The sequence below is a fragment of the Salvia splendens genome, chromosome 19 (genome assembly GCF_004379255.2).
Source record: "Salvia splendens isolate huo1 chromosome 19, SspV2, whole genome shotgun sequence".
In the NCBI taxonomy this organism is placed as follows: domain Eukaryota; kingdom Viridiplantae; phylum Streptophyta; class Magnoliopsida; order Lamiales; family Lamiaceae; genus Salvia; species Salvia splendens.
In genome coordinates, this window is record NC_056050.1 from 27909917 (window position 1) to 27935357 (window position 25441).

The 25441-nt window shown below is 40.1% G+C and overlaps 4 protein-coding genes across 5 annotated transcripts; 2 read left to right on the top strand and 2 right to left on the bottom strand.

Moving 5' to 3' along the window:
* Nucleotides 1-2770: 2770 nt before the first annotated feature.
* On the top strand, nucleotides 2771-4267 carry LOC121779290 (protein DETOXIFICATION 49-like). The gene has a single exon (XM_042176597.1). The coding sequence runs from the start codon at nucleotides 2771-2773 to the stop codon at nucleotides 4265-4267; it is 1497 nt and encodes a 498-aa protein (XP_042032531.1).
* Nucleotides 4268-9852: 5585 nt separating this feature from the next.
* LOC121779588 (probable transcriptional regulator SLK2) lies at nucleotides 9853-15517 on the top strand. Its single transcript, XM_042176928.1, has 10 exons — nucleotides 9853-10000; nucleotides 10559-11734; nucleotides 11915-12046; nucleotides 12232-12280; nucleotides 12664-12878; nucleotides 12978-13046; nucleotides 13171-13271; nucleotides 13876-13969; nucleotides 14049-14118; nucleotides 14390-15517. The coding sequence occupies exons 2-10, from the start codon at nucleotides 10784-10786 to the stop codon at nucleotides 15265-15267; spliced, it is 2559 nt and encodes an 852-aa protein (XP_042032862.1). The 5' UTR covers nucleotides 9853-10000; nucleotides 10559-10783; the 3' UTR covers nucleotides 15268-15517.
* A 190-nt stretch (nucleotides 15518-15707) lies between these two features.
* Nucleotides 15708-21488, bottom strand: LOC121779805 (threonine--tRNA ligase, mitochondrial 1-like). The gene is made up of 20 exons (XM_042177239.1): nucleotides 21257-21488; nucleotides 20935-21172; nucleotides 20781-20840; nucleotides 20618-20707; nucleotides 20306-20380; nucleotides 20085-20213; nucleotides 19919-20008; nucleotides 19729-19817; nucleotides 19558-19654; nucleotides 19383-19469; nucleotides 19178-19262; nucleotides 18650-18744; nucleotides 18342-18374; nucleotides 18175-18261; nucleotides 17732-17824; nucleotides 17483-17575; nucleotides 16791-17012; nucleotides 16518-16589; nucleotides 16260-16331; nucleotides 15708-15980 (listed from the first exon to the last, which is right to left on the bottom strand). The coding sequence occupies exons 1-20, from the start codon at nucleotides 21466-21468 to the stop codon at nucleotides 15885-15887; spliced, it is 2115 nt and encodes a 704-aa protein (XP_042033173.1). The 5' UTR covers nucleotides 21469-21488; the 3' UTR covers nucleotides 15708-15884.
* A 558-nt stretch (nucleotides 21489-22046) lies between these two features.
* LOC121779806 (F-box protein At4g00755-like) lies at nucleotides 22047-24237 on the bottom strand. 2 transcript variants are annotated; one of them, XM_042177241.1, is made up of 6 exons: nucleotides 24100-24237; nucleotides 23779-23911; nucleotides 23247-23664; nucleotides 23008-23165; nucleotides 22626-22744; nucleotides 22047-22511 (listed from the first exon to the last, which is right to left on the bottom strand). In XM_042177241.1, exons 2-6 carry the CDS (start codon nucleotides 23833-23835, stop codon nucleotides 22325-22327), a joined length of 939 nt encoding a protein of 312 aa, XP_042033175.1. In that variant the 5' UTR covers nucleotides 23836-23911; nucleotides 24100-24237; the 3' UTR covers nucleotides 22047-22324. The 2 variants fall into 2 exon arrangements, with proteins under 2 accessions (XP_042033175.1, XP_042033174.1); XM_042177240.1 differs by having other exon boundaries at nucleotides 23247-23642; nucleotides 24100-24231.
* Nucleotides 24238-25441: the final 1204 nt, after the last annotated feature.

The following is a 25441-nucleotide window of genomic DNA, read 5'->3' on the forward strand; positions in this document are numbered from 1 at the left end:
TCTCAATCTTTCACTCTTACAAAAAAAAATGTCCGGCTCCGGCGATCACCCCTCTGACTCCCGCGGTTGGAACCACGAATGGTTCGACTCACAACCATTCCCTAGTCCGGAAACGCAATTTTCGGCCCCTCCTCAAACCCAAGGTTCTCAAGTTCCGGGTGGCTACCGGCCTTACTCGGTGGATGACCAAGATGCCCCCGATGAGCGATACGGGTGGGCACCCGAACCCAGATCGAGAGGGAGGGCGGCTCTCAAATTCATCATCTTCCTACTCCTACTCCTACTCCTCGTGGTGTCCGCACCGCGTACACTCCGGCGGAGATGGATCAATTATTCAAAGCCTATTTGATTATCTCCAAAGATCCGGATATAGGCACGAACCAAAGCGGGGATAGGTTTTGGTGGCGCGTCTCTCGCCGGTACAATGAAAACTGTCTGGCTGGAACCATCGAGCGCAATGAGAGTATGGTGCGCAATGCCATATTCAGAGCCAACGAAGAAATCCAAAAGTTCCAGGGGTATTACCTCCAGGAAGAGCGGTCGACGGGGAGCGGCAGGAGCGAGCTCGACATCATCAGTGCCGCCTTGGCGACCTACCAATCCCTAAATTACAAACCATTCAAGTACCTCAGCGCTTGGTAGGAGGTGCGTGTGCATCCGAAGTATAGGGGGCGTATCATCCTCCTCCAGCAAACGGTCGAGGTCGGTATCCCCATCCGACGCCGGCGAGGATGAGGTGGCTAGCCAGCTTGTCGGAGCTAACTTGGATAGCCCCGACGCCGGCCCGAACAGTTCCCAACGCCGGCCGCAAGGAAGGAAGAAGGCGACTCCATCCGCCCCCGCTCCTGCTCCCGCTCCCTTTGTGCCACCTCAACCCCCCACCAACTCGTTGTGGACCCTTTTGGCCCAACTCAATTTGGCCGATAGGTCAAATATGACCCCCGAGCAACTTGATTCACATTTGACAATCATACGGGGTCTCCGAATAACATTGGGGATAGGGCTAGAGGAATAGCCTTCCACGGGGGTATTTTTTAGCTTTTAATTATGTATTTTTTATTTTTTTGGATTTTAATTATGTATTTTTATTTTTAGGATTTTAATTATGTAATTTTTAATTTTTGTAATTTGTAATAGTATTCCGGGTATTTTTAATGCATTTTAATATTGTGGAAATGTTTTTATTTAAATTGAATAATAGAATGGTGGGACCCTTGAGCATGTCCTTGCAGAAGAGCGTGGATGTGGGTGTTGTGCTCTTGGGGAAGAGCAGGGAGTAAAAAAGTAATAAAAGTGGATCCGGGCCCACATCCGTGCTCTTGCCAAAGAGCACGGATGGGGATGCTCTAATATGTAAACTGCAAAATTGTCGTGGTAACACTGCAATCTGGTATCGTTTTATATAACCACATCTGGAACAAAAAATAAAATATGTAAACTGCAAAATCGTGGTGGTACCACTGCAACATTCAATGCATAACACTGCAATCTGGTATCGTTTCATAAAATAAGATCAGGAACATGAGATTTTGCCCATTGGCGTTTTAAAATGATTAAACTTAATTAAAATTAGCTGCCACATGACAACTTTAGAATAACACAATCTTCATATCTAAAAGCCTAAAATGATGATATGACAGTCACAATAATAAAAAAAGGTTTATCATATTAATACATCCTCCCTATTACTATATTTCCAAATTTTAGAGATCATGAGATAAGATTAGGTGGCGAAAACTTATCTCTAGTTTTTCTTTATATCTCTCACGCCATTTGCGTTTTGGCCCGTTTTGAAATCCGATTCACCCACCGTTTTGAAATGTGAATACCAATTGAGTTATACTTAACTTTTATGAATTCAAATGACATTGATTTTGTCCAAACTTACAAAATTAATTCTCCATTTTAATTATTCATTTTTATAAAATTCGTCACTGACATATCGAATCAATTCCAAATAATATGAAAAAAATGGCAACAGTTGCACCTAATCTCGTTTGTGGCCAGCATGCATTTAATGTAAAAATGATATAATACGAGAGATCTAGAAAGAAAAAGTGATTGAAATATTATTAGTGAATAATGTGTGCAAAATTTTATTTCTGAAAATGGATATTACGTATTTGAAGAATACGTAACACACTTCAGAAAATATATCGCATAGCATGTCAATATATTGTATTGGACACAATGACATATTTACAATGATTTTATTAAAATAAAAATAAATTTACCGAAAATTATAACACTATTTTCATATACTCTACTATTTCGTCTTCTTAAATAATTCTTACAAACTAAATTAATGCTCTAATATATAATGATCCTGATAGCTATTATGTATTCATCCTAGTAAAAACAAGCATCAATAACATTCTTAATATGGATCATTCCACAACCAAATTGGCAAATTATTTGTTTTTTTACTTTGCAACATTAGAGCATAGTAGTAAAATTGAGCGAGATGAACATAATCTAGTGATATTGCTCATAATCTTACTCCTAGTTAATTCTATGAAATTTAACACACAATTGGTAACCGTATAATACTGTGTGCGATTATACTTTTCGAAATGCGGTGACGTATTCAGAGAACGCGTAACCAGTTACTTTCCCGCTGCATACATACAAACACTAGATAAAGCTTCTCTCTCAAACTTTATAACCACATAGAATCTAAATAAGTTTTGGTAAATGAAAATTGAGCCCTATATATACCCTAACCCCTCCCTCTCTCATTTCCATCTCCTTCCCAATTCCCTCTCCAACAATGATGCCTCAAATCACCCCTTCATTATCAACTCACCCCCTCCTTCCACCACCGGAGAAGCATGACTCCGCGGCCTCCCGCCTCGTCAAGGAAGCCGCGGCCCTCTTCCGGCTGGCCCTCCCTCAGCTCATGACCGCCCTCCTCCTCCACTCCCGCTCCGTGATCTCCACCCTCTTTTTAGGCCGCCTCGGTCCCCTCCCCCTCGCGGGAGGCGCCCTCGCGGTCGCCTTCGCCAACATCACTGGCTACTCCATCCTGTCCGGCCTCGCGGCCGGCATGGAGCCCATCTGCTCCCAATCCTTCGGCGCGAAACGCCTCCCCCTCCTCGGCCTCACCCTCCAACGCGCCACCCTCCTCCTCCTCCTCGCCTCCCTCCCCATCTCCCTCCTCTGGCTAAACATCACCCCCCTCCTCCTCCTCTCCGGCCAGGACCCCGCCATCGCCGCCCAAGCCCACACCTTCCTCCTCCACTCCCTCCCCGACCTCCTCGCCCTCTCCCTCCTCCACCCCCTCCGCATCTACCTCCGCTCCCAATCCATCACCCTCCCCTTAACCCTCTCCGCCGCCGCCTCCCTCCTCCTCCACCTCCCCCTCAACCTCCTCCTCGTCGACCGCCTCCGCCTCGGCGTCCGCGGCGTCGCCATCGGCTCCGCCATCACCAACCTCAACACCCTCCTCTTCCTCCTCTCCTTCCTTTTCTTCACCGGAAAACACAAATCCACATGGTTCGGCTTCTCCAAACAAGCCCTCTCCGGCTGGAAACCCCTCCTCGATTTATCAATCCCTAGCTGCATCTCCATCTCCTTAGAATGGTGGTGGTATGAATTAATAATCCTCCTCTGCGGCCTCCTTGTTCACCCCAAACCCGCCGTCGCCGCAATGGGGATTTTAATCCAAACCACAGCCCTCATCTACGCATTCCCATCCTCTCTCAGCTCCAGCCTCTCCACTCGGGTTGGCAACGAAATCGGAGCCCGCCAGCCCGATCGGGCTAAATTCGCAGCCCTAGTCGGCCTCTCCATCAGCTTCCTCCTCGGCCTTGCCGCCCTCCTCTTCGCCGTATCAGTCCGAAACACATGGGCGCTAATGTTCACCGACGATCAAGACATCATCCGGCTGACTACGCTAGTCCTCCCGATAATCGGGCTCTGCGAGCTCGGGAACTGTACGCAGACGACGGGCTGCGGCGTGCTCAGGGGCACGGCCCGGCCCAACGTCGCGGCGAATATCAATTTAGTGTGCTTCTACGGAGTCGGAATGCCGGTGGCGGTGGTGGCGGCGTTTTATTACAAGATCGGGTTTGTCGGGCTGTGGATCGGGTTGCTGGCGGCGCAGGGGTCGTGTATGGTGACGATGATGGTGGTGCTGATGAGGACTGATTGGGAGATGGAGGCAAGGAGAGGGGAGGAGCTCACTGGGGAATATCAGATTCTAGATGATCATCAAACTCTTCATCGTAAGGTTAAACCCAAATTCGATGAAGATTGCATTTGTTGAATTTGGCTGAGTATGAATGGCTACATTGCATGAGTGAGTATCACAGTTTTTTGAATTCTTTTGAATAATTTGGTATGATTTTTTGGGAATAATGAGGATGATAGCCATTTCAGTAATGAAATTGGTTAAATTGTAGCCATCTTATAAGGAAATATTATATACTATGAAGTTTTATTTATTTTTATTACCAAATGATGCATTTTGATTTTTCTGTTGTTTTGTTAAAAAGGACAAAATCATTTTTTGAATGAACGAACAAATGCGAAAAATTAAAACTTCGCGATTTAATATTTTATTTCCACAATCGACTTTTTTTTTTATGTATTAGAGGTTGCATGAATCGGATATATGGGTCTATAATTGAGATTTACTAAAGCTCTAATGCAACTGTATATAGATTTATTGTAGTCGAATGCATAAAATTTAAAAACAAGAGAAAAATATTTATCATATTAGAGAGTAGAATTCAAAGTGTTTCTTTTCTAAGTCATCTTATCAAATTAAATAAATTATTTTAGACGCGCGCAGCCTAATGGAATTTTTACTAATAGATTTCATTTTTCCACGAACGGCTATTAATATTGATTTTCAAGCAAAATAGTTCCATGATATAGATGCATATCTCCACTTAGAAAAGAAAAAAACTCCAAGTTTATGACCTTTCACCCTGGAAATATAAAACTAGTAATTGGTTTACTTGAGGAAGACTTGAATATTCACACACAATTACTTTTCCAATAACGAACCAAAATGACTACTTTTCTTCTTCTTTTTACCTTATTTTTGGATTTTGCAAGACTCGTTCAAATTAATACTGTAGTAACAGTTTTATAGTTTTTCTTTATTGGAAAAAAATGCTACTTTTAGCACTTTTCTATAGTCTAAACCCACCTGGTAGCAATGTAGAATAGCTCGTCATATAAAATACTTTGAGTCACCTATATTAAATCCTAATTAAGTTGATGGTTTTAATCATATAAAATAAATATAGTGTAATGTAGTACTATAAATTTCGACTTTTTGGTACTAGTATATAGAGTAATTTCGAGGTCATTTGGGAAGAGTTATTCATGGTGACATTGCTGTCTATAAATATGTATGTATAGATTCGCACGTGTGGGAATCTTGGATGAAGATTTAGATTGTGTTGGAATCTAGGACACCATTTTTCTTTCCCTTTTTATCAAATAGTACTATCTGCAATCGTGTCCAAATTAGTACTAACCTGTAAAGCGGATTTAGTAAGGTTATCTTTAAGTAGAATAGTATACGACAATGACGTTTTCATCTTAAATTCACTTCACAAAGACATATGTCTTCAATGATTTGTTCAATTATTGGGATTCTTTTGTTCAAAATTCGTAACTTTTTTATTATTATTTTTTGGCCCTACCTATATTATTTAATCTGCTAGTCACACATATAAGAGAAGTGTCACAAATTGATTTTCTCAAATTTAAGAGACTGAGACCAAATTTTCCAACTCTGAAAAAAAAGAGAGCCCAACTGTTAGTGTTAATTTGAATTGGCCCAATAAGAGAGCTGATCTTTAAAATGCTTACCTAAGGAAATATTGGGCTATGGTGAACAATATTTATCGCGGTGCGGATACGCACTAAATTTATATTGTGTACTTACCGTATTGACACAATAAAAACACGATAAAGTTTTATGTCAACAACCATGTATCACAGCAACACAAACATGCATAGCTGCATGGAATAGTATTTATATAATAAAACCAAATTAAAATTAGTTTATTAGTCGATCCTCCTTCCTAATTTCTTTTTTATTTATACTAGTATGTTTGTTATAATTTCATTTTCACAAAGTTTTCAACTTTCATTAATCTCATTATAAAATATTATTTTATAAAAATTTTTGTTGACTAAAAAATAAAAATACTTTGCAAGGAAGATGGAAAGAGTATTATTTTTGATCCAATAGAATCGATTTAGCCAAATGGGGATCGGGCTACACTAAAATTTCAATGGAATCGATTTTCAAGATTTGATATATGTTAGGGTTTTGTATACTAGAAATCACCTTTCGAGTGATTGGATACTGTAAAACTCTAATGATTATTTTTCAATAAATGCAACAGATTATTTTTGTCATAATGTTGTTGTGTTTTACATTTAATGGTTGTTTATTGCATATTTAAATGTATGAGCAAACGTAACAAAGTCTAAGTCTTTGTTTTAGTAGGCCGGTTGTGGGCGTCGTCCAATTTAAGATAACACGGTCAGTTCTAAACAAAGAAAAATAAGAATTTCACAACCTAGATAGGCCTAGACTACCTATCGCGAAAGGTTGCAATGTCAGTCCGATTATTTCTAAACCTTATTGAAATAAGATGACGTTGGTGTGGTATAGCACTGAATGGATCTAACAGCAAGACGAGTCTTTATGCTATCTACTGAAAGACGAGGTCTTGAAAATTAATTTATTAATCAATGTACGTTAGCATTGAGCATACGATATTGATGATCCACTACTTTGACTTACCGAAGGTGCGGGTTTTTCGTAATCCAATGATCCAAGTATATTGGGTAGTGGTGATCATTATCTAGAGGTGCTAGGATTGCTATTATGTTGAAACGTGCGCGATGAGAGTCTCGTTTGATAACATCCACAAGAGGTGCTCGAAACGAGGTTTTATTATTCGGAACCTAGCTAGTTGGAGTTTGATTACTCTATGAATAATAAATAAGAGTTTCTTGCTAAGTCCACTCTTGGAATTCGAAATATGTTAATTAATTAAGTCTATAGCAGACATTAATTAATTAATTAATGGATGTTTCCATCTTAAGCGCGGGAAATAAATCAAATACAATTAAAGGAAACCCGGAATACTTGTAATTTCGGATTTGGAAGGCAGTGCAATATTACTTCTGTAGTGGCTGCTCGTAATATTCCAATATAAGCTTATATTAAATTCTGGGTTCAATTTAATTAGTAAAAAGCTAATTGGGTGAGGCCTGTTCCAGATTCTTCCTTAGATCTCTGACTGGGCCCAATATGTGACTTATATAAATAGGAGAATAAAGGAGACAGAAAACACAACAATTTTTTTACACAATTTTCGTCCCCCCCCTCTTGAGAGAGTTTTCGAAAATTGTGCTCCCTCCGTGAGCTGAGTTCTGTCTTCCATTATTCGAGTCCTAGTACGTTGGTGAGATTTGCCCACACAAATATCAGCGTATAGTCCGGGACACCAGTCAGAAGATCCGAGGTCTTGTATTGAAGATCTTCACGTGGAGACGGAGCAAGCCATCATCGATTCTTGATTGAATCAACGAGGTAAATTGGCTAATTCCGTAGTAAGCATGTTTTAGGAATTTTATGTGCTAAAGCATGTTTTAATTCAAGTTATGAGCATGATACATGTGATAATTACGCGAATAGATTTTGTCTAAATAATCTGCTAAATAGATCAAATTCATGTGATCCGTTTTGTTCGCACGCTTCCGCTGCCAGCCCCTTCAATATAAAGTTACAAAATTGTAATCCCAAACGATCAAATTAATAATTATAGTACTAGTATAGTATGAGTATCCTTACGGCATCAGCAATGGTGCGGAATTCCCAAAAACACCTCCTACATTGCTGCGGAATTCTCAAAAACACCTCCTGCCACGTCATACGGATTTCTCATTATACTGCCACGTCATAAGGAATTCTCACTGCACAGTGGCGGACATCCCCAAGGACATCCCGAAGGATTTCCCACAATTAAAAAAATTCACAAATTCACAAATTAAACAATTTCTGAAAGTAGGAAATTTACGGAATTAAATAGGCGACACGAATACGGAAAAAATGCAACCACTTTATTTTTTAAAAAAACACTTCATTATAAAAAAAATACATAATTACTAAAAAAATTACATTATTAAAATAAAAACCGGCTTCTCACTCCTCGAATTCCCCGCCGTCGTCCCCGCCGCCGCCATCCCCCCCGCCGTCCCCGCCGCTATGACCCCTTCGCCGTCACCGTCCGACATGTCTCTGAACCCCAAATCGCGCTGCATACTGTTGATGAGGGGTTTAAGCGACCGCTTGTAATGGGGGTCGATCGATTGGAGCCATTCAACCATTGCACGTAACAAGATTTCATGTGTCGGGAACTCTGCCTCGGCGGGGAGAGTTCAGCGGAACCGGCACGGCTACTGTACTCTCCGGAGTTGCTGATCTTCGTCGGCTTCGGCCAGCCAGATTCAACACCCGCAGTGAACTTGGCCGAAGACTGCACCACAAGAAACACACACCAATATTTGTGTAAATGCCGGCAAATCGGCTGAGCTGCCTCTTCAGCCGATCCCACTGTTTCCGGCATTGCTCTCCGTTGTGAGCCTTCCCCCCTGGCGGTTTGAACTGGAGGTACCTTTGGCTAATGCGCCACCACATCCGGTCGATGTGCTGGTTCGCCCCGACCTAAGGATCCTCCAGTACACTGATCCACGCCTTCGCCAGCGCGACGCACTCGTCCATGATCCAGACGGTCCTCCTGTTCCCGCTGGATCCCTCCCCCACCTCAGCGGCCCCTTCCTCACCACCGTACATCGGGACGCCTCGTCCCCTACCCCTCCTTCGCCCTAGCCTCCATCTCCTCACTGTCGTCGGTGGTGCGTCGGTGGGAGAATCCCGGATCGGAGAAAGCTCCAACTCCTCGAGCGAGAACGTGTTATTGCCAGTGACCTGAGTCTCGAGAGGAGAACTCGTCGGGTTGTCCGTCGACAGTAAATCCATATAGGGCCGATAGACGTTGTCCACCGGCGATTGGGGGACCCCCTGCCTACTCCCCCCGCAGCGACATGCGATCCCTGCATCATCTCGGGCATCATCATCCCCGGCATTTGGGGCATCATTCCGGGCATCATTCCCGACATTCCGGGCATCATCCCCGGCATTCCGGCACTCACCCCGGGCATCTGGGGCATCATCCCATACCAATGCGGGTACATGTTGTAGTACCCGAGCATCATTCCCGATGGCATTTGAGATTGGGGCATCATCCTCGGCATTCCGGCACTCCTGCCGACGGAAAAATAAGGCGCCGGTGACTCGCTAGTGGCGGGGAATCGCTATCGTGGTGTTCCATTGTTCTTCGAAAGAAATGTATTTTTAGAGATAGAGATACTCGTTAATACAAGTGGTGCTCCATTGTTCTTCGAAAGAAAGGTATTTATAGAAATTTTAAAAAAACATTTAATGCAATAAATGGTAATTCTGCGCGGACGTCCGTGGGAGTCAACGCAATGGCGGATGTCCGCGCGGCGTCGCGACGGAATTCCGCATAAACGCTGCGGAACTGCGGTGTCCTCGGCGGAATTCTATATTCGTGCATACCATGCACAATGGCGGATATCCGCCGCGGAATTCCGGCGCGCCGGTCGGAATTCCGCTGGGACGGACGCCATTGCTGATGCACTTATAATAAAAGCGTAAACAAAAGAGATAAAGCACCTTCGCAACTTGAATCTCCAATCACAGAGCGCCACGTGTATCGTCAACCCAAAGACCAAGCGTCGCCACCGTGAGATCCTGCACTGACATCAATCAATCCACCGCCACGTGTCCGGTCATCACCAGCCTCCACCGGCTACACCCGGTAGTTGCCCCTTCTACTCCCGCTAAGCACCGACCAACACCGAAAAATCGTTTCTTTTTCTGCAATTTTTTTCCTTTTGTTTTTGCTAAATTGATTCTGATTGCTCTCTCTGTTTCCAGGTTAGCTCATGCTAATTCTTTACTTTTTATCTGCTGTATATTTACTCAATCAAATTAAATATTTATAGCTAGATTTGAGTTTGAAAGTTTTTTTCTTGGCTGGCGTGTTCCAAGTTCGGACCTTTAATCTTTGTCCCCTCCTTCTGATAGTTTGCGCCAGTTGTAACTTCTTTTATCTTTGATTACATTTATTAGGGGTCTAAGCTGATCTGTTTTGGAGCTTAATCTGATTAAATTTACTGCGGATTACTAGTGATTAAAGATGGTTTCAGCTTGATCGCTTTGTCTTACTTGATATTGGAAGGTTGTAATTGAATTGGGTGACTTCGTTTGTATGATTCGTCGACTGCTGGCTTCTGGTTTCAGCTTCTTGGTTGCTGAGATTTGTGCTTTATTGGATTTGGCTTTAATCTGGTGGTCTTGAATTAGGGTTTTGTATATGTAGCTGTGAAATTGTTGTTTTCGAAGTGATTTGTTACAAATAAGATGCTTTTTTTTCTAGTTGATTAGCTCTGGAAACTTGGAGCTTATCTGTTACTGACATTTTTGCTTGTATAGTTCTTGGCAGCATCCAAAGGAGTAGTCTTTTTAGAATTTTTTTTATGAGGGTGTGGAAGAAGTTCTGAAGAAGTACCCATAGTTTTCTTGGGGTTCCGATCTGAGGGGATGAAGTGGGTCTTGCTTCCCTTTTTCTAGCTTAATTAAGTCTTCTCTTTTGTATGATTGCCTCTATCTGTCGAAGAGTTAGCACTGTACCCCGGGAGTTAAGCATTTTTGCATCCGATGGTGCCTTCTCGGATGGTTGGTGGAATGGCACAATCATCTTCGAGTTCTGGGATATTTTTTCAAGGAGATGGACAGTCGCAGGTTGCGGGAAATTCTCAGTTGAGTTCAAATTTTGGGAACTCTTCACATGCGATTCCTAGACATGCTCGAGCCAACATGGGGCCGCTTCAGGGGGATGTCAGCAACACAGTCTTCAGTAGCGTGGCAACCTCGGGACCCAGCATTGGGGCAAGCTCTTTGGTCACTGATGCCAATTCAGGGCTTTCGGGAGGTCCCCATATGCAGAGAAGTGCTAGTTTTAATACAGATTCTTACATGCGGTTACCTGCATCGCCCATGTCATTCACATCTAATAACATTAGCATTACGGGTTCTTCTGTCATGGATGGATCGGCTGTTGTTCCACAAAGCTCCAATCAAGAGCCAGGTTCACAATGTCAGCAAAATCAGCAGCATCAGGGAGCTTCCAGTGCCACATCTTTACCCACGTCAAGAATGGGGCAAGTACACCTCCCGAGTGGTCCAAGGGTCCCTAATTCTTTCATTCAGGATCCAACTGCTATTTCTCAGCTACAAAAGAAACCCCGATTGGATATTAAGCAGGAAGATATTATGCAGCAGCAGGTTTTGCAACAGCTGTTGCAGAAACAAGATCCCATGCATTTACAGAACCCCAATCCTCAGTTGCAAGCTCTAATTCAACAACAGAGACTAAGACAGCAACAGCAACAGCATCGGGAACAGCAACAGCTTCTTCAGTCTATGCCCCCCATGCAGAGAGTTCAGTTGATGCAGCAGCAGCAGCAGCAGCAGCAGCAGCAGCTAAGACAGCAGCTTCTACAACAGGGAATGCAGCCTGCGTCTGGAATGAAGCGCCCCTATGATGGTGGTGGTGTATGTTCACGTCGGCTAATGCAGTACTTGTATCACCAGAGACAGAGACCTGCTGTAAGTGCCTGATGGTATCTTAGTTCTTAAGTGATTTGAAAAAAAAATTATTATTGTTCACAGCGATGACTCATGACCTATTCCGCACATGTGCATGTATTCTACTTGGCCTTATTCCTATCTAGGGTTGAAACTTTTTTGGAAACTTTGTAGTGATATATCTATTATTGGTCTTGCTAGGACAATACTATTGCCTATTGGAGAAAATTTGTAGCTGAGTATTACTCTCCACGTGCAAAGAAGAGGTGGTGTCTATCCTTATACGATAATGTGGGGCATCATTCCCTAGGAGTATTCCCCCAGGCGGCAATGGTAGTTGTCTTGGATCACTTCTTAATTTACCAAAATTATTCTACACTTCACTTTTTTGTCTTCCCTAGATGCACTATGATATTATTTTCTTGATCTCTTACAACTCATCCATTTCTCCATGGGCTTGCCTCGAGTATACAACGGCCTGAATTATATATTTAATGTTCCTGTTGCTTCTCGTGCAGGACGCATGGCAGTGTGACATCTGTGGGTCAAAATCTGGAAGGGGATTTGGTTAGCTTTGTCTAACATTATAGCATATATGCCTTTTCTTTTTTTTTTTGTTTATTATGACTTTTATATAACCAGTAAATCCCTGAGCTGTAGTGGCTAGAGGTCTGAGAGCCTTCCACATGTACATATCACATTCTGATTTCCTATTGCATTGCAACACTCACTTGACCATATTCTGCATATAATAGAAGTGAGCAGATCTAGTGTTCAGTTAGCTTTAGGCTTCTTGGCCGAAGTAGTCTCACTTAAATTCCTTAGACGTCTTCAGGTTGAAACTTGTAATGCTACTAGTCAATTAGTCATACATACTTATTTGTGCCTAATATTTCCTTCTGTACTTATTTGTCCCTAATATTTCCTTTTTGTCTTTTTGGTATTGGCAGAAGCGACTTTTGAGGTGCTCCCCAGACTCAATGAAATCAAATTTGGTAGCGGTGTCATTGATGAGCTTCTTTTTCTGGACTTGCCTCGTGAATGTCGATTTCCTTCAGGAATGATGATGCTGGAGTATGCCAAGGCAGTCCAAGAGAGTGTATATGAACAACTCCGTGTGGTTCGTGAGGGCCAGCTTCGCATCATTTTCACCCCTGATCTGAAGGTGACCTGTGTACACCTGTTCATTTCAAAAATTGAAAGTACCTCCAGATTCATCTCCCAGTTATATCATGCTTAACTCTTGCACTCCGATCTTCTTTAGATATTATCTTGGGAGTTTTGTGCACGCCGTCATGAAGAACTTCTTTCTCGCAGATTGGTTGCGCCACAGGTAGACATAAATTCACAGCCTAATCTAGTTCAGTTATTGAAATCTGTTTCTAACTTATCTTAAATATGTAACTTCCTTACTCAAATATGTGACAATTTATCACGATTATCTTCTGGCGTTGCAGGTGAATCAATTACTGCAAGTTGCACAAAAATGCCAAAGCACGATATCTGAAAGTGGACCTGATGGCATTTCTCAACCAGATATACAAGCAAATAGTGTAATGTGAGTGAAAAGCTTCCTTTTGTGATCTTTGTTCTCTCCTTTTGCTATATTTCACGTCATATCTCAAAATTCTGCTCTGGTTTCTCGATATGTTTTGTGTGAATAGGTATAATAATCCAGACGTCGTTTATTTTATTTTATTGTTTTACTTTTTTGTGGTCGGGTCGATTATCTTCATTAGTAAGATTCTGTCTAGCTCAAACTCCAACTCTTCTGCGAGAATTCTGGTTGCCTAGTATAGCTTATTAGCCTGGTAGGGGAGATAATTGTTTTTCACAATTGCGGTTTATATAGGAAAGAGTTGTGTGTGCCTGCTAATGCTAATCGACACATCATTAAGTACTTTCAGTCACAATCTGACATGTTGCGGATGCAGTTAACTGACATAATCAGGCTTCTGAAATTGAAAATGTATTCAATTCATCAAAGATTGACATAATGCAAACATGTTGCGGGTACAGTTAACTAACATAATGAGGATAACAAAAAGTATGCGTTGTGACACAATGCAAACGTTAAGTTGCTTAAAATTATTGGATTGTCTATAAATATATAGCTCTTTTTATGTAGTGTGCGATTCCTTATTTAATGACGTACCTTTCAGGGTGGTAACGGCTGGACGTCAGCTTGCAAGGAGTTTGGAGTTGCAGTCACTAAATGATCTGGGCTTTTCAAAAAGATATGTCCGGTGTCTACAGGCATGCTGAAAAGTTATCAACTTTTTGTGTGGATTGCTTGTTTGCCCTGTCTTTCTAATCCTTCGTTTTATAATCTTAGATAGCTGAGGTTGTCAACAGCATGAAGGAACTGATGGATTTCTGCACAGGACGAAAAGCTGGACCTATTGGTAATGAATCCTCGCAATCCGCTTTTCTCCTTTTTGGTTTTGAAAGTTGGAGAAAATTCCTTTATGGTAAAATGTTGTTTTTGGAGCACTTAGAAATTGAATGCCTCTATGATGCCTTCTATATTTGACGTTAGCGACAGTCCATCTATAGCTTTAATAGTATTCATCACCATTATATGGTGATCGACTGTGGTTGAAATCCCAGTTCTCACTCAAAAAAAAGTAATCTTTGATTGTTGTGGCAGTTTAAGTATATCCATTTATTTTGCAGAGGGCTTGAAGAATTTCCCCCGAGACACCTCCATGCCCAAGGTTCAGATGCAAAAGATGCAAGAAATGGAACAGGTGGGTAGTCTTCCTAGTGATCGCAACACACTCAACAAGCTGATGTCACTGAATCCCGGGCTTAATGGATCGATAAGCAATAACCAACAGCTGGTTGGTCGTGGTGCTCTGACTGGCTCAGCACAGGCTGCTCTTGCTTTGACTAACTACCAGAATTTGCTGACGAGACAAAACTCGATGAACTCAGCGCATAGCTCACATCAGCACGATGCATCTTCGCCTTTCAGTACATCCAGCCAGCCTACAACTCCGGGCATTTTGCCAGGTAGCTTTCAGAATCAACCAGTCGGCAGCTTTTCTGGTGGCCAAGCTTCTCAACGACAGCAGCTAATGCAGCAGCATTTGACAAATGGAAATGGCCCATTGCATCAACATCAATCTCTGCACTCTCAAGGCAGCCAAGCATTACAACAACAAATGATCCAGCAGCTTCTGCAAGATATGAGCAATAAAAATAATGGGACAGCTCCACCACATCAGTCCTTGTCTGCACAGAATCAAGGTGGCAATTTGTCAAGGGAAGGTGCTGGCTTTAGGAGTTCCCCGACAATCAGTGGAGCTGGAAACGCACCAGGGAATAGCGCTGGACGGCCTCCAAGCAGAAGCAATAGTTTTAATACATCAAATGCTGAACCTCCTACTACTGCTGGGAACAGCATTGGATTCAGTGAAAAAACGTCGGATTTGTCCCAGAACCTGCATCTATCAGATGAGTTGGTTCCTGATGTCGCCCATGAGTTCTCGGAGAATGGTTTTTTTAACGATGATCTGGACGACAGCATGAACTTTGACTGGAAGGCTTGACTAACTTAGTATATTCTCTGCTATTAACAAGTCTTGAGCCATGGAGTTGAAACAGAGAATGATGTACAGCTTGTTGAGTTTAATCTTGTCTTTTCTTTTCTTTTTTCCCCTGATTATGGAAGTTGTTGGACAGTTTCTAGCACATTATTCTTTTTTTGTTTTAACTTTTGTTTATTCCTTTCTTAAACTAATGGTTTCCATGTTAAACTTCTTGCAAGTGTAATCTATTGAAGTTGATTCAAGTCCTCAAGTCTGCTATACGATATGCTACTTGGAACACACAAACTTCAAGGATAATTTTGCTTTTGCAAAATAGAAACTACTAAGTTTATTTGTTTGCAGATGATCCAAAATCCAGATTTTCTGCAGAGTATTGAATTCCAAGAGATGATCTAGTTGAGATGGAGGAAAAGCACAGCTTTTACACTGAGGTGATAATATAAGTTCAAATATTAAGGCATGTTTACTAACAACAAACGAAACCAACATGTTATACCTTGAATTCGGTAAAAAAAAACACAAACTGTTTTGTTGTCTATACTTTGATATGGTTTTGTTGTCAAAAAAAGGCATTACAATGGACATCAATTCTGTCATCTGCTGGGTACGAAAGCTGACTATCTAAACGACGCAACCTCGTCCTTAAATTGTAACAGCAGATCTTCAATATTCTTCAGGGGAGCTTCATTTTTGTCTCTGACTCGCACAGCCACCTGAAGACATGTGAGTACATAAGAAACAAGTTACAAAAATTGGCATGATAAAGGATTCAACGAGCCTTGTTTGAATGTACTCGACAAGAATAAAATTTGCAATTTTGTCAAGTATAGTCCCAATCTAGCAATCCGGAAAAGATAAACCTCTATAAGGTTGCAGCAAAGAAACATAGGAGGAATCGTATTAATTAGGGTGCGAGTATTGAGTAAGTACACAGACTTGCTATTCAAAAGCAGACTTGAAAATGAGTGTATATTCTAAAGTTAGATGCGCACCTGTCCAGTTCCAACTTCTTTCTCCCCAACAACTAAGATATAGTTGTACTGAGCCAATTGAGCTTCTCGTACCTATAATCACCCAAAACCAACCTTAGTATAATATGTACATATCATCATCCTGGGTTAAAGAGACTACAAAAGTCAAACTTCAACCTCCACACTTCTAATGAAACCCTATGAGTTTACTGGTCAATATAAGACTAAAACAACCCTAACAGTTAGGCATTCTGATGAAGATAATGGATATCTACGCACCTTTTTATTAATTGTCCTGTCAGTTGTGTCAACATCAACATAATACCCAGCACCGTGTATCCGATCGCGTATCTACAATCAATGAAAATGTGATCGTGAATAAAACCCTTAACTATCTCAAGCATAAGGAACACAATCACCTAGAGAATCTGCACATCACATACATGCAAACCAAAAAGGATGGGGAGCCAGGGGTGGAGAAAAAAGGAGGAAAAATAAGTAACTGGTGTTAAATTTCTGAGTCTCATATTTGTCACAAAGCCAGCAACTAACCTCTAGGGCATAAGGCAGGGATTTGTCAGAAACAGGGCATACTATTGCTTGGCGTGGGCTTAGCCAAAAAGGCCACTTCCCCTTGTAGTGCTCCAAGAGTATAGCAAACATTCGTTCAACAGAACCAAGAATTGCTCGGTGAATCATTACAGGTGTTTCGGTCTTGCTTTCATCTTCAGTGGAGTAAGATAAGTTGAAACGCGCAGGGAGTTGAAAGTCCAACTGAAACAGTTAAATACTTGATCAAAAATCCATACCTAGATTAAGATGCATCACATTTTTTCTGCGCTATACAAAATATTAGGGACCATAGGTCCATACCCACAGGCCATGAGCATGCCAAAATGCCAGGTCCACTAGTCCTATGGCAGCTTACGAGATTTTCAAGCACAAGTTTTAGTAAAAACCTCATACTCGGCCAATAGGATTTTAGCTTTAAATTGTAGGTTTTTCCTTACAGAACCCATACACAGACATCACTTCTGTTCCCAAGAATAACAGTTGTTGTTTATTACTTAATAGTTTTATTTTATCTACCAAAAAATTATTGAATATGGTAGTACTTGAATGTTATAAATGCTACCCTTAGTTTGGGTGAGTAATTTGCTGCAAGTAAAGTTCGTTAAATCTCGTTAGATCCTTCACTTATTCATTTACATGATAAGATAAGGAAAAGGAGGTTATAAAATAACCTGCAATGTTGCACACTGGAATTTTCTTCTCATTGCATCAGAAACACTGATATCTATCTTCGGCCCATAAAATGCACCATCACCTTCATTTATCTAATAGAATATCTGAAATCAGTTCTAGAAATAGAAGTTGACAAAGTTGAAAAGTATGGAGACATTGAAATGAAATCACTTTTTTCTAAAAAAGCATGCCTTAAGAGTGGACCAAAATTTGTTTGGCAAAGCAATATCAGCTCATAAGAAACTAACCTCCCAGGGCTTTCCGAACTCATTTAGTGCTTCTCTAAGAGCAGTTTCAGCCCTTTCCCATGTTTCTACATTTCCAAGATATTTCTCTGGCCTCTACAAGATATTGGACAAATATTAAAACAAGAACCTATACATTAGCCACAATGTATCAAGTCTGACCACTAAAGCAAAGTGTAAAAGGAGTGCGACATGAACAAACAATCAATTTTAGATTATCTTTCATCTAACATGTGCTTTGTACTTCATATATGTAGTAGTACTATTTTATTTTTGCAGGGAGACACTCGAAGGTGAGTAGAAATTAGAACTACGATGACTAACTTAGGGACCACTATACTTCAGGTTTGTGCACTGAACACAATTCATAAACATATTGTAGGCCATGAAGCAAGCAAAGTCCTGAACACAATTGTATTTTAATTAAGAAGTGTTGGGATTCATACCGTCGATAACTTCAGGTCAAAAGTGAAGCCAAATATTTCATAAACGCAACTGATAAATTCTAAGACACCCTTGACTTCATCCTTAATCTGTTAAAATTGTGGTAAAAGTCAGACAGATTTTGTACCGAAATGAAAAAACTAGTACAGAGCCAGATAATTGATCTTACTTGAGACTCCCTGCAGAAGATATGAGCATCATCCTGTATCAAGACCTTGGAGTCAGATCTCCACAACGAGTCACAAAAAAATCGCATCTACTAATAAACTATAGTACTATTTAACTAAGCTAATTATCAAGCTTCATGTAGGCAAACTTTATCAGGCCAAAAGACAGAAAACCAAGGACCTTAATATAGAACACAGGCAATAGTTAAAAATGAAAAATTGATGTAAGATAGACACAGGACAAGCAATTGGCTTACAGGATCACAGTTCCTTCTGTATCACTTTTCACAAGAAGGTTTTAGGTATATACCTGCTGAAATCGCCTCACGCGGGTCAACCCAGTTAGAGCACCACTTGCCTCATTGCGATGCAAAACCCCGAAATCAGCCAGGCGGAGTGGAAGCTCTGCAAAAGTTGCAAATGTAAATTGTGAGGATCTATTGACAAAGGAACTACATGTAAGAGCTCCATGCAAAAGAGCACTAGGACATACAGTAAGCATGAAATCTTTTACGTAAGTTTCTCAATATGTAACAGTAATAGCAAGATGGTTAGCATTCATACCCGACCAATGAAATGCAGATAGTGGCTATTACAGGAATAAAGTTGATGTAATCAGTAGATATAACAGGAAGCAAAGCAATGATAATTCAACTTATACAATATTATTTTCCATTAGTTAATTATGCAGCCCCAAACCAAAATTAATATAGTAATTTAATAACCGCTAATTACATGGATTGCAGACAGATATGACTTTGGTTCCCAACTGCAGGTTGATGCACATCCATAATAGTCAACATGGTAAAAAAAGGTAATAAAAAGGAAAGAGGCCCACCTCTATATGAACGCACTCTATGATCAAATATTAAACAGTGGCCAGGGCAGTTCATTGGCTTGAGTCCATATTCTTGCTTCTCTACCTGCAATAACATCAAAACACATACCACAACAAATTTAGCAGATGCAACCAAAAGTCCAACCCCAAATAACCAACAAAAATGAATAGAGTACAAATGATCTTCCAAAAACCATAATCTAACCTCAAACACAAACATATTCTCCTTGTAGTTTGCAGCATGACCAGATGTTTCCCACAGCTGCATATTGTACATATTTGGAGTCCAAACCTAATGATTTCAAGCAATATGTGGTTATGAATCGAGAACTTGTATGGCAACAAATCCAAATGCATCCTTGTCACCATTAAAGTCTAACCTCCTCATAACCTCTCTTCCAGTACTGACTCCGTATAAATTCCAGCAACTTGTTGCAAACTCGAGAACCATGTGGCAGAAAGAAACAGCTTCCCGGGCTATCTTGCATGAAAAAGAAATCTAATTAAAATCCTGAATTAAGATCAAAATGTCATGTAGCTCAAACTTTTACCTTAAAGGGTGAAAAAAGAAAAGTTCTTGTTTTTTTGTCAGTTCTCTGTGGTCATATTTCTTAGCTTCTTCAATCATGGCCTTATATTCCTGAAAGGATTACAACTAAACAAATCAAGAGACATTGATAATACAAACAGTTATCACCTTCATAAAGTCAGCAGGTTAACAGAAAAGTAAAAATATGTTACCTTTAACCGTTTTTGGTCCGGAAAAGATATGCCATAAACCCGCTGCAAGCTCTCACGGTCTTTATTTCCACGCCAATATGCAGATGAAGCCTAATTATACAGAATAAGAGAAATGAACAATTTTGTTGACAGCAAGCATTTACATCCAACAGACAGAAGATCCCACCTTCAAGCAACTAAACGCTTTCACAAAAGCAGTACTTGGTATGTGCGGTCCACGACACAGATCAACCAAAGGACCACATCTGTATACCGTTATAGTTTTATCTTCAGGTAAATCTTTAATAATTTCAACCTGATGAAAGGATGGGAAGAAAAGGTCATAAACAAGTGGCATAGAGCTAATTCAAAGAATAGAAATACATAGATGAATAGGAGTATAATGACCTTGAAAGGATTATCAGAAAACATGTCGATGGCCTGTTGCCTTGTGACTTCAATGCGCTCGAAAGGTTGTTTTTCCTAATGCAAAAGGAGCATTTTTGATTAGTTGATTACCCTGAAATGTAAAATAAAACGGTATACACATATACTATATAGGTAGGTGGACGAGGAAAAGACAAGTCAATGTCGAAGCAACTAAGTTACCAGCACAAATGCATGTCACAGATAACATCATAGGATAGGACCAAGTAACTACTTAAGTTGACTACCATACAAATCCTATATTTATTTTTAAGAGTAGAAGAGAGCTCATACATCAACAGCTTTCTTGGCAGCTGCTTCAATATTTTTGAAGTGCTCCTCGTTCAATCCCAAATCGCCATAAAATGCATCATAGTAAAATCCCTGCAAATTATTGAGTCAGTTCGACATAAGCTGTGTGAGATAACAAGGCAGTAAGGAAAATCACAAAATTCACCTCCCCTCTGGTGGTACAAGGGCCAATGCACAGTCTACATCCATATGTCTGCTCCAATGACTGGAAAAACCCAAACCAATAACATGATTCATGATCAGATCAAGCAAACTCATATCTTTCAATAAACAAAACCATGAGGCTCGTGAAGTCTTACTTCGCCGAGAATGTGCGCACTCGAATGCCAGAACGTATCGCGCCCTTCGTCGGTGTCAAAAGTAAACAGCGCAAGCTTGCAATCTTCCTCCAGAGGCCGATTCATATCCCACAATACCCCATTCACCTTAGCAATCAGCGCGTTCGACGCCAAGCTCTTTGAAATCTCCTTCGCCACATCAAAGGGTGAGGTGCTCCATTTCCTCCCTTCCTTGACCTTCCCATCCGGCAATGTAATCCTACAGTCATAGCGTTAAGCAAGCTAGAAATGGAAAGTCAACAGCTACATAAACGCAAAAAGGAGAATTGATAGCGGAAATTACAGGATTTTCTCGTCGTCAAGCGCCATTCGCTTGAGCTTCTGCTCATTTTGGAGTGATTCGAATAGGGCAATGCGTTTGGGGGTGACGGATTGAAGATACGATTCGTCTTTGGCGAATGCTGGTTGTGTGGCGGCGGCGGGTTCCCCCATCGGATGGAAAAAGCGGCGGCGGAGGGATAAACTGCAGAGGTGGCAGCAGAGAGAGGAATGCATAAACTGCTGATTGACTGCAGAGGTTTAACCAGAACGCCTTTGACATTGCAGATTTGCATAAACATCCTTCACTTTTGGGATTCATTTCAAAGTGGTCCCTATAGTTCTAAATTTAGGTTGATGTCGCCCTTAATCCACGCACCAATTTTGATCTAATGCCTAATTCTGAATTTCGGGTTCAGTTATAATCAGACCGGCCTTGTAGGTATTTGATTTAGAAACCACCCCAAACAAGGTAAGAAGCGATTAATCGATCAATATTATTCATGAAAAATTGTTAGTCTTAACTCTAATCTCTCTGTGTTTGTAAGGAAATACATAAATATTGAATGGTTACAATTATAACACACATCGAAATTTCTTGACCATTGGATGTTTTAACTTTACATAATTTTATCCACGTGGTAATTATTTGTGATAATTCTAACCCATGTAATTTATAGCATCAAGAAGTCTAAGAAATAGGTCAAAAGTGTCTCAAATGATACGACTCCATTGCAAAAGGACCACAAATGATGAAAGAACATTTCGAACAAAAAATTATGTCAAAAAGAAGTGCATAAGTCTCTCAAATGCTATTTCATCCAAGTGTATACCAATTGAGTTATATCACTAACCAGCAGATCATCACCAGGTCCAAAACAAACATATTAGTCAGTGGTCTTACCAAGTAATAAAAAATCAAAATTACATAGTATATGACCTAGTATTTTACACCATTTCGTGTCCATACACTCTGGTGTATCAGAATCAGTAAATCATTCCCTATTTAAGTAGCAAAAGATGTCAAAGGATATGAGATACCGAAACGAAAAGCATATGAGGATGGATGGTATATCAATCAGGAAAACTGTGACTAATTGAGATACTCATTATCAGAGTCGTAGGCGTCTATTAGGGGTCCTGCACCATGGCTACTTGACTCCGTTTCTGAGATGTCTACAGAGGGGTTGTACTTGAGGGTGCATTTTCCTGTGTCGCCAATCATTTCCACGTCAAATGCAGGGGAGAGTGGTAGTCCAATAGCTTGAACATGATCGATGCTGTGACACAATAAACGAATTTATTGGAATGAGAATGCGTCCTCCTCCAAAAGCAATGCAGTAGGAATTTCTAATTGGTAAAAACTATGTGATTCGAGGAAAGAACAGCTTTACCATGTATAGTATAATCCGTCCGTTTCTTGAGTCTGCAATCTTCCTAACAGCTCCACTTTAAGGATTCCTCCAATGCAAAGAATGGGTTTGGGAAGCTTAAACTTTTGCAATAAATTTTCCTACAATCCATTAACAAAACGAATTCCATGCATCAAAACATGAGAGAGAAATTGATCAAGATATGCAATACATAAACGACTAATATGGCCAGTCCTAGAAAGAATAACTTGCCAACTTCCTTAATACGACAAAATTTAATCCAAAAACCTGTAAGAAAAAGGAAACAGCTAGGCTCGTCAACGCAGAAGCATATCTATAATACTTACTATTTTTTGCATGAAATCAAACAAGAGCGAAATCGAAGAAATCCCCAGAAAGTTACCTGAGCCATTGGGAATTCTGGTGAGCTATATGTCCATACAAACATTTCATCATGGTATTCTGTTTCTTCATTGTCTATCTCCAGAGGATCCTTGGAATACCCCATGTGAAACCTCACAGCCATGGGTGAATATATGGGGAAGCCAAACTGAAAATATGCTGATTGAAGAAATTCAAGCAATCAGTCAAGCAAACATTGGATCGGGAATTGAAAATTAGTACAAAATGGCGAATAACTACCTTGAAATGGATGCACATGTAACTCGGTGACCAGACATAGCTGAGAAGCCAGTTTATAAATCAAAGTCTCTGAAGCAGAGGGATCAGTTGCACCCTTGCTTGACCAATACGAAGCCCCGTGACCATCACTTGGTTCCAGAGTATTATTGACGCTTTCGTCTGGATAGTGATCCGTACTAGACGCACAGACAGCTTCCGTTATGCAACTTTCTCCGCCAGAAGTGATAAGCTCTCTACCTAAGGGTGCATACACTCTGTGCTCCCTCTCTAGACAATCCCATTCACCGGAACCTCCCACACCTGTTCCCCTAGGTTCAACTACAACAACACGGACAAAACTTGCCACTTCCGGACACTTCCTCAAACAAAGCATCTTACATAGGCCATTACCAATCACTGAAGTAAAATCAAGCTCACCCTTTTAATAAATAAAATACAAAATTCATTAAAATGTAGCTAGGTCTACAGTGGAGAACACGAAATTAACATTGATGAAACAACTATATAGCATAATTGACGAAAGCGAGCTCACCAAACTCGCGCCAAGACCGCGAAACCGCACTCGTCCGAATAAGATCAAAGGGGTCATCCAAAGACGTAAAGATCTTCAGTGACATGTCTTGCCCTAGCCATTTAACAAAATCCATGCTTTCACCCATTTGATCCTGTCGAATTTATATCCTTGTTGTGAAATTGAAGTAACTGATACCAGCTCAAATCAGGATAATATAGCAATTGGATTTCTATTTAACTGCAAACCGATAGAAGTCATAGAATAACTCCAAAAATCCACACTACAACGAGATCAATGCTGACAACTCTGAATATATATAGAGAGAGAGAGAGTAATTACCTTCGACGGAAAGTCGGCTCTCCTGAAAAACCCGAAGATTGATGCTCGGTTGTCAAGAGGTGGATGTGGAATGTGGAATGTGGAATGTGGAATGTGGAGAGAATTGGTGTGTTGATGATGTCTTGATATAATGCATATATATATATATATAGAGAGGTAGGCGGAATGGATCACCTCCTACACTATATATTACATTTGCTAATACACCACTATAAAGTGGACATGTAAATTTATATTGAGGGAAATAAAATCTATTTCTAACATAATCTCTTTAGCCTTCCATGACTGTCTCTCTTTTATTTTCTATTTCTACTATTTTAATCAAAGTAATTGTGTTATCTCATTTAAAAAAAATACTAATAATATCACATTGCTACTTATTCTGAACGAATTTATTATTAAGATTTCTACTTAAGCCAAATGATTTATTCTCCATGATTTCATAGCTATGATATATCATATGCTAAATACCGAGGATGTATAATATTAGTATTTTGATTATTTTAAAATATAAAATGGCAATATAAGTTTTTAGTGATTGTTTCAAAATAAATTTTCTTTTATTATTTTCTTAATTTTTCATAGTTTATTGAAACAAATTTCACGATACAAATGATTCCTATAAAAATAACAAATATTGCATGACTTATTCAAAGATTAAATTTTTGTTGTGATTATTTTTCACTCTAAAGTTCATGTGCTTTAAGTTGTTTAGCTATATATATCATATACAAAATATCATTTTTCACATTACTTTCTTCGCAAAGAAGAACACATTCGTGTATAAACAAGTGTATTTGCTTAGATTATAGAAAGACATCATGTGGCTAATTAATTAGGTTTAAATAGATTCATAATTCATAAACTGATCTCATAATAAGCATAATTCTCTTCGTAATAAAAATATTTAGAAATGCTAATTACTAATACAATTATTTATAAAAAGAGTTAACCCATTTAGATTAAAAATGGTAAAGAGAGGAAATATGAGAGAGGTTGTATTGAAAATAGATTTTACCATAAATATGGGTTCCACTTGTCCACTTTATAATGGTGTATTAGCAAATGTAGTATATAATGCATGAGGTGATCTCTTCCGGTAGGTTAGTGATCAAGATATAACTAATTTTAAGTGTATAACTAGAGAACAAATCTCAGCCACACATCTTAATACTCCAAATTAATCCTATGGCTTAGCTATTTTTACATATTTTAAACAAAAAGTAATTAATAAGGGTATTTTTGGAAACTAAATTCAACTTCAACCGGCTCCTTCAAATTTTCAACTCCAATTTCAAAAATGGGGCTTCTATTCACGCACCTTTTCCTCTACCCTCTCTTC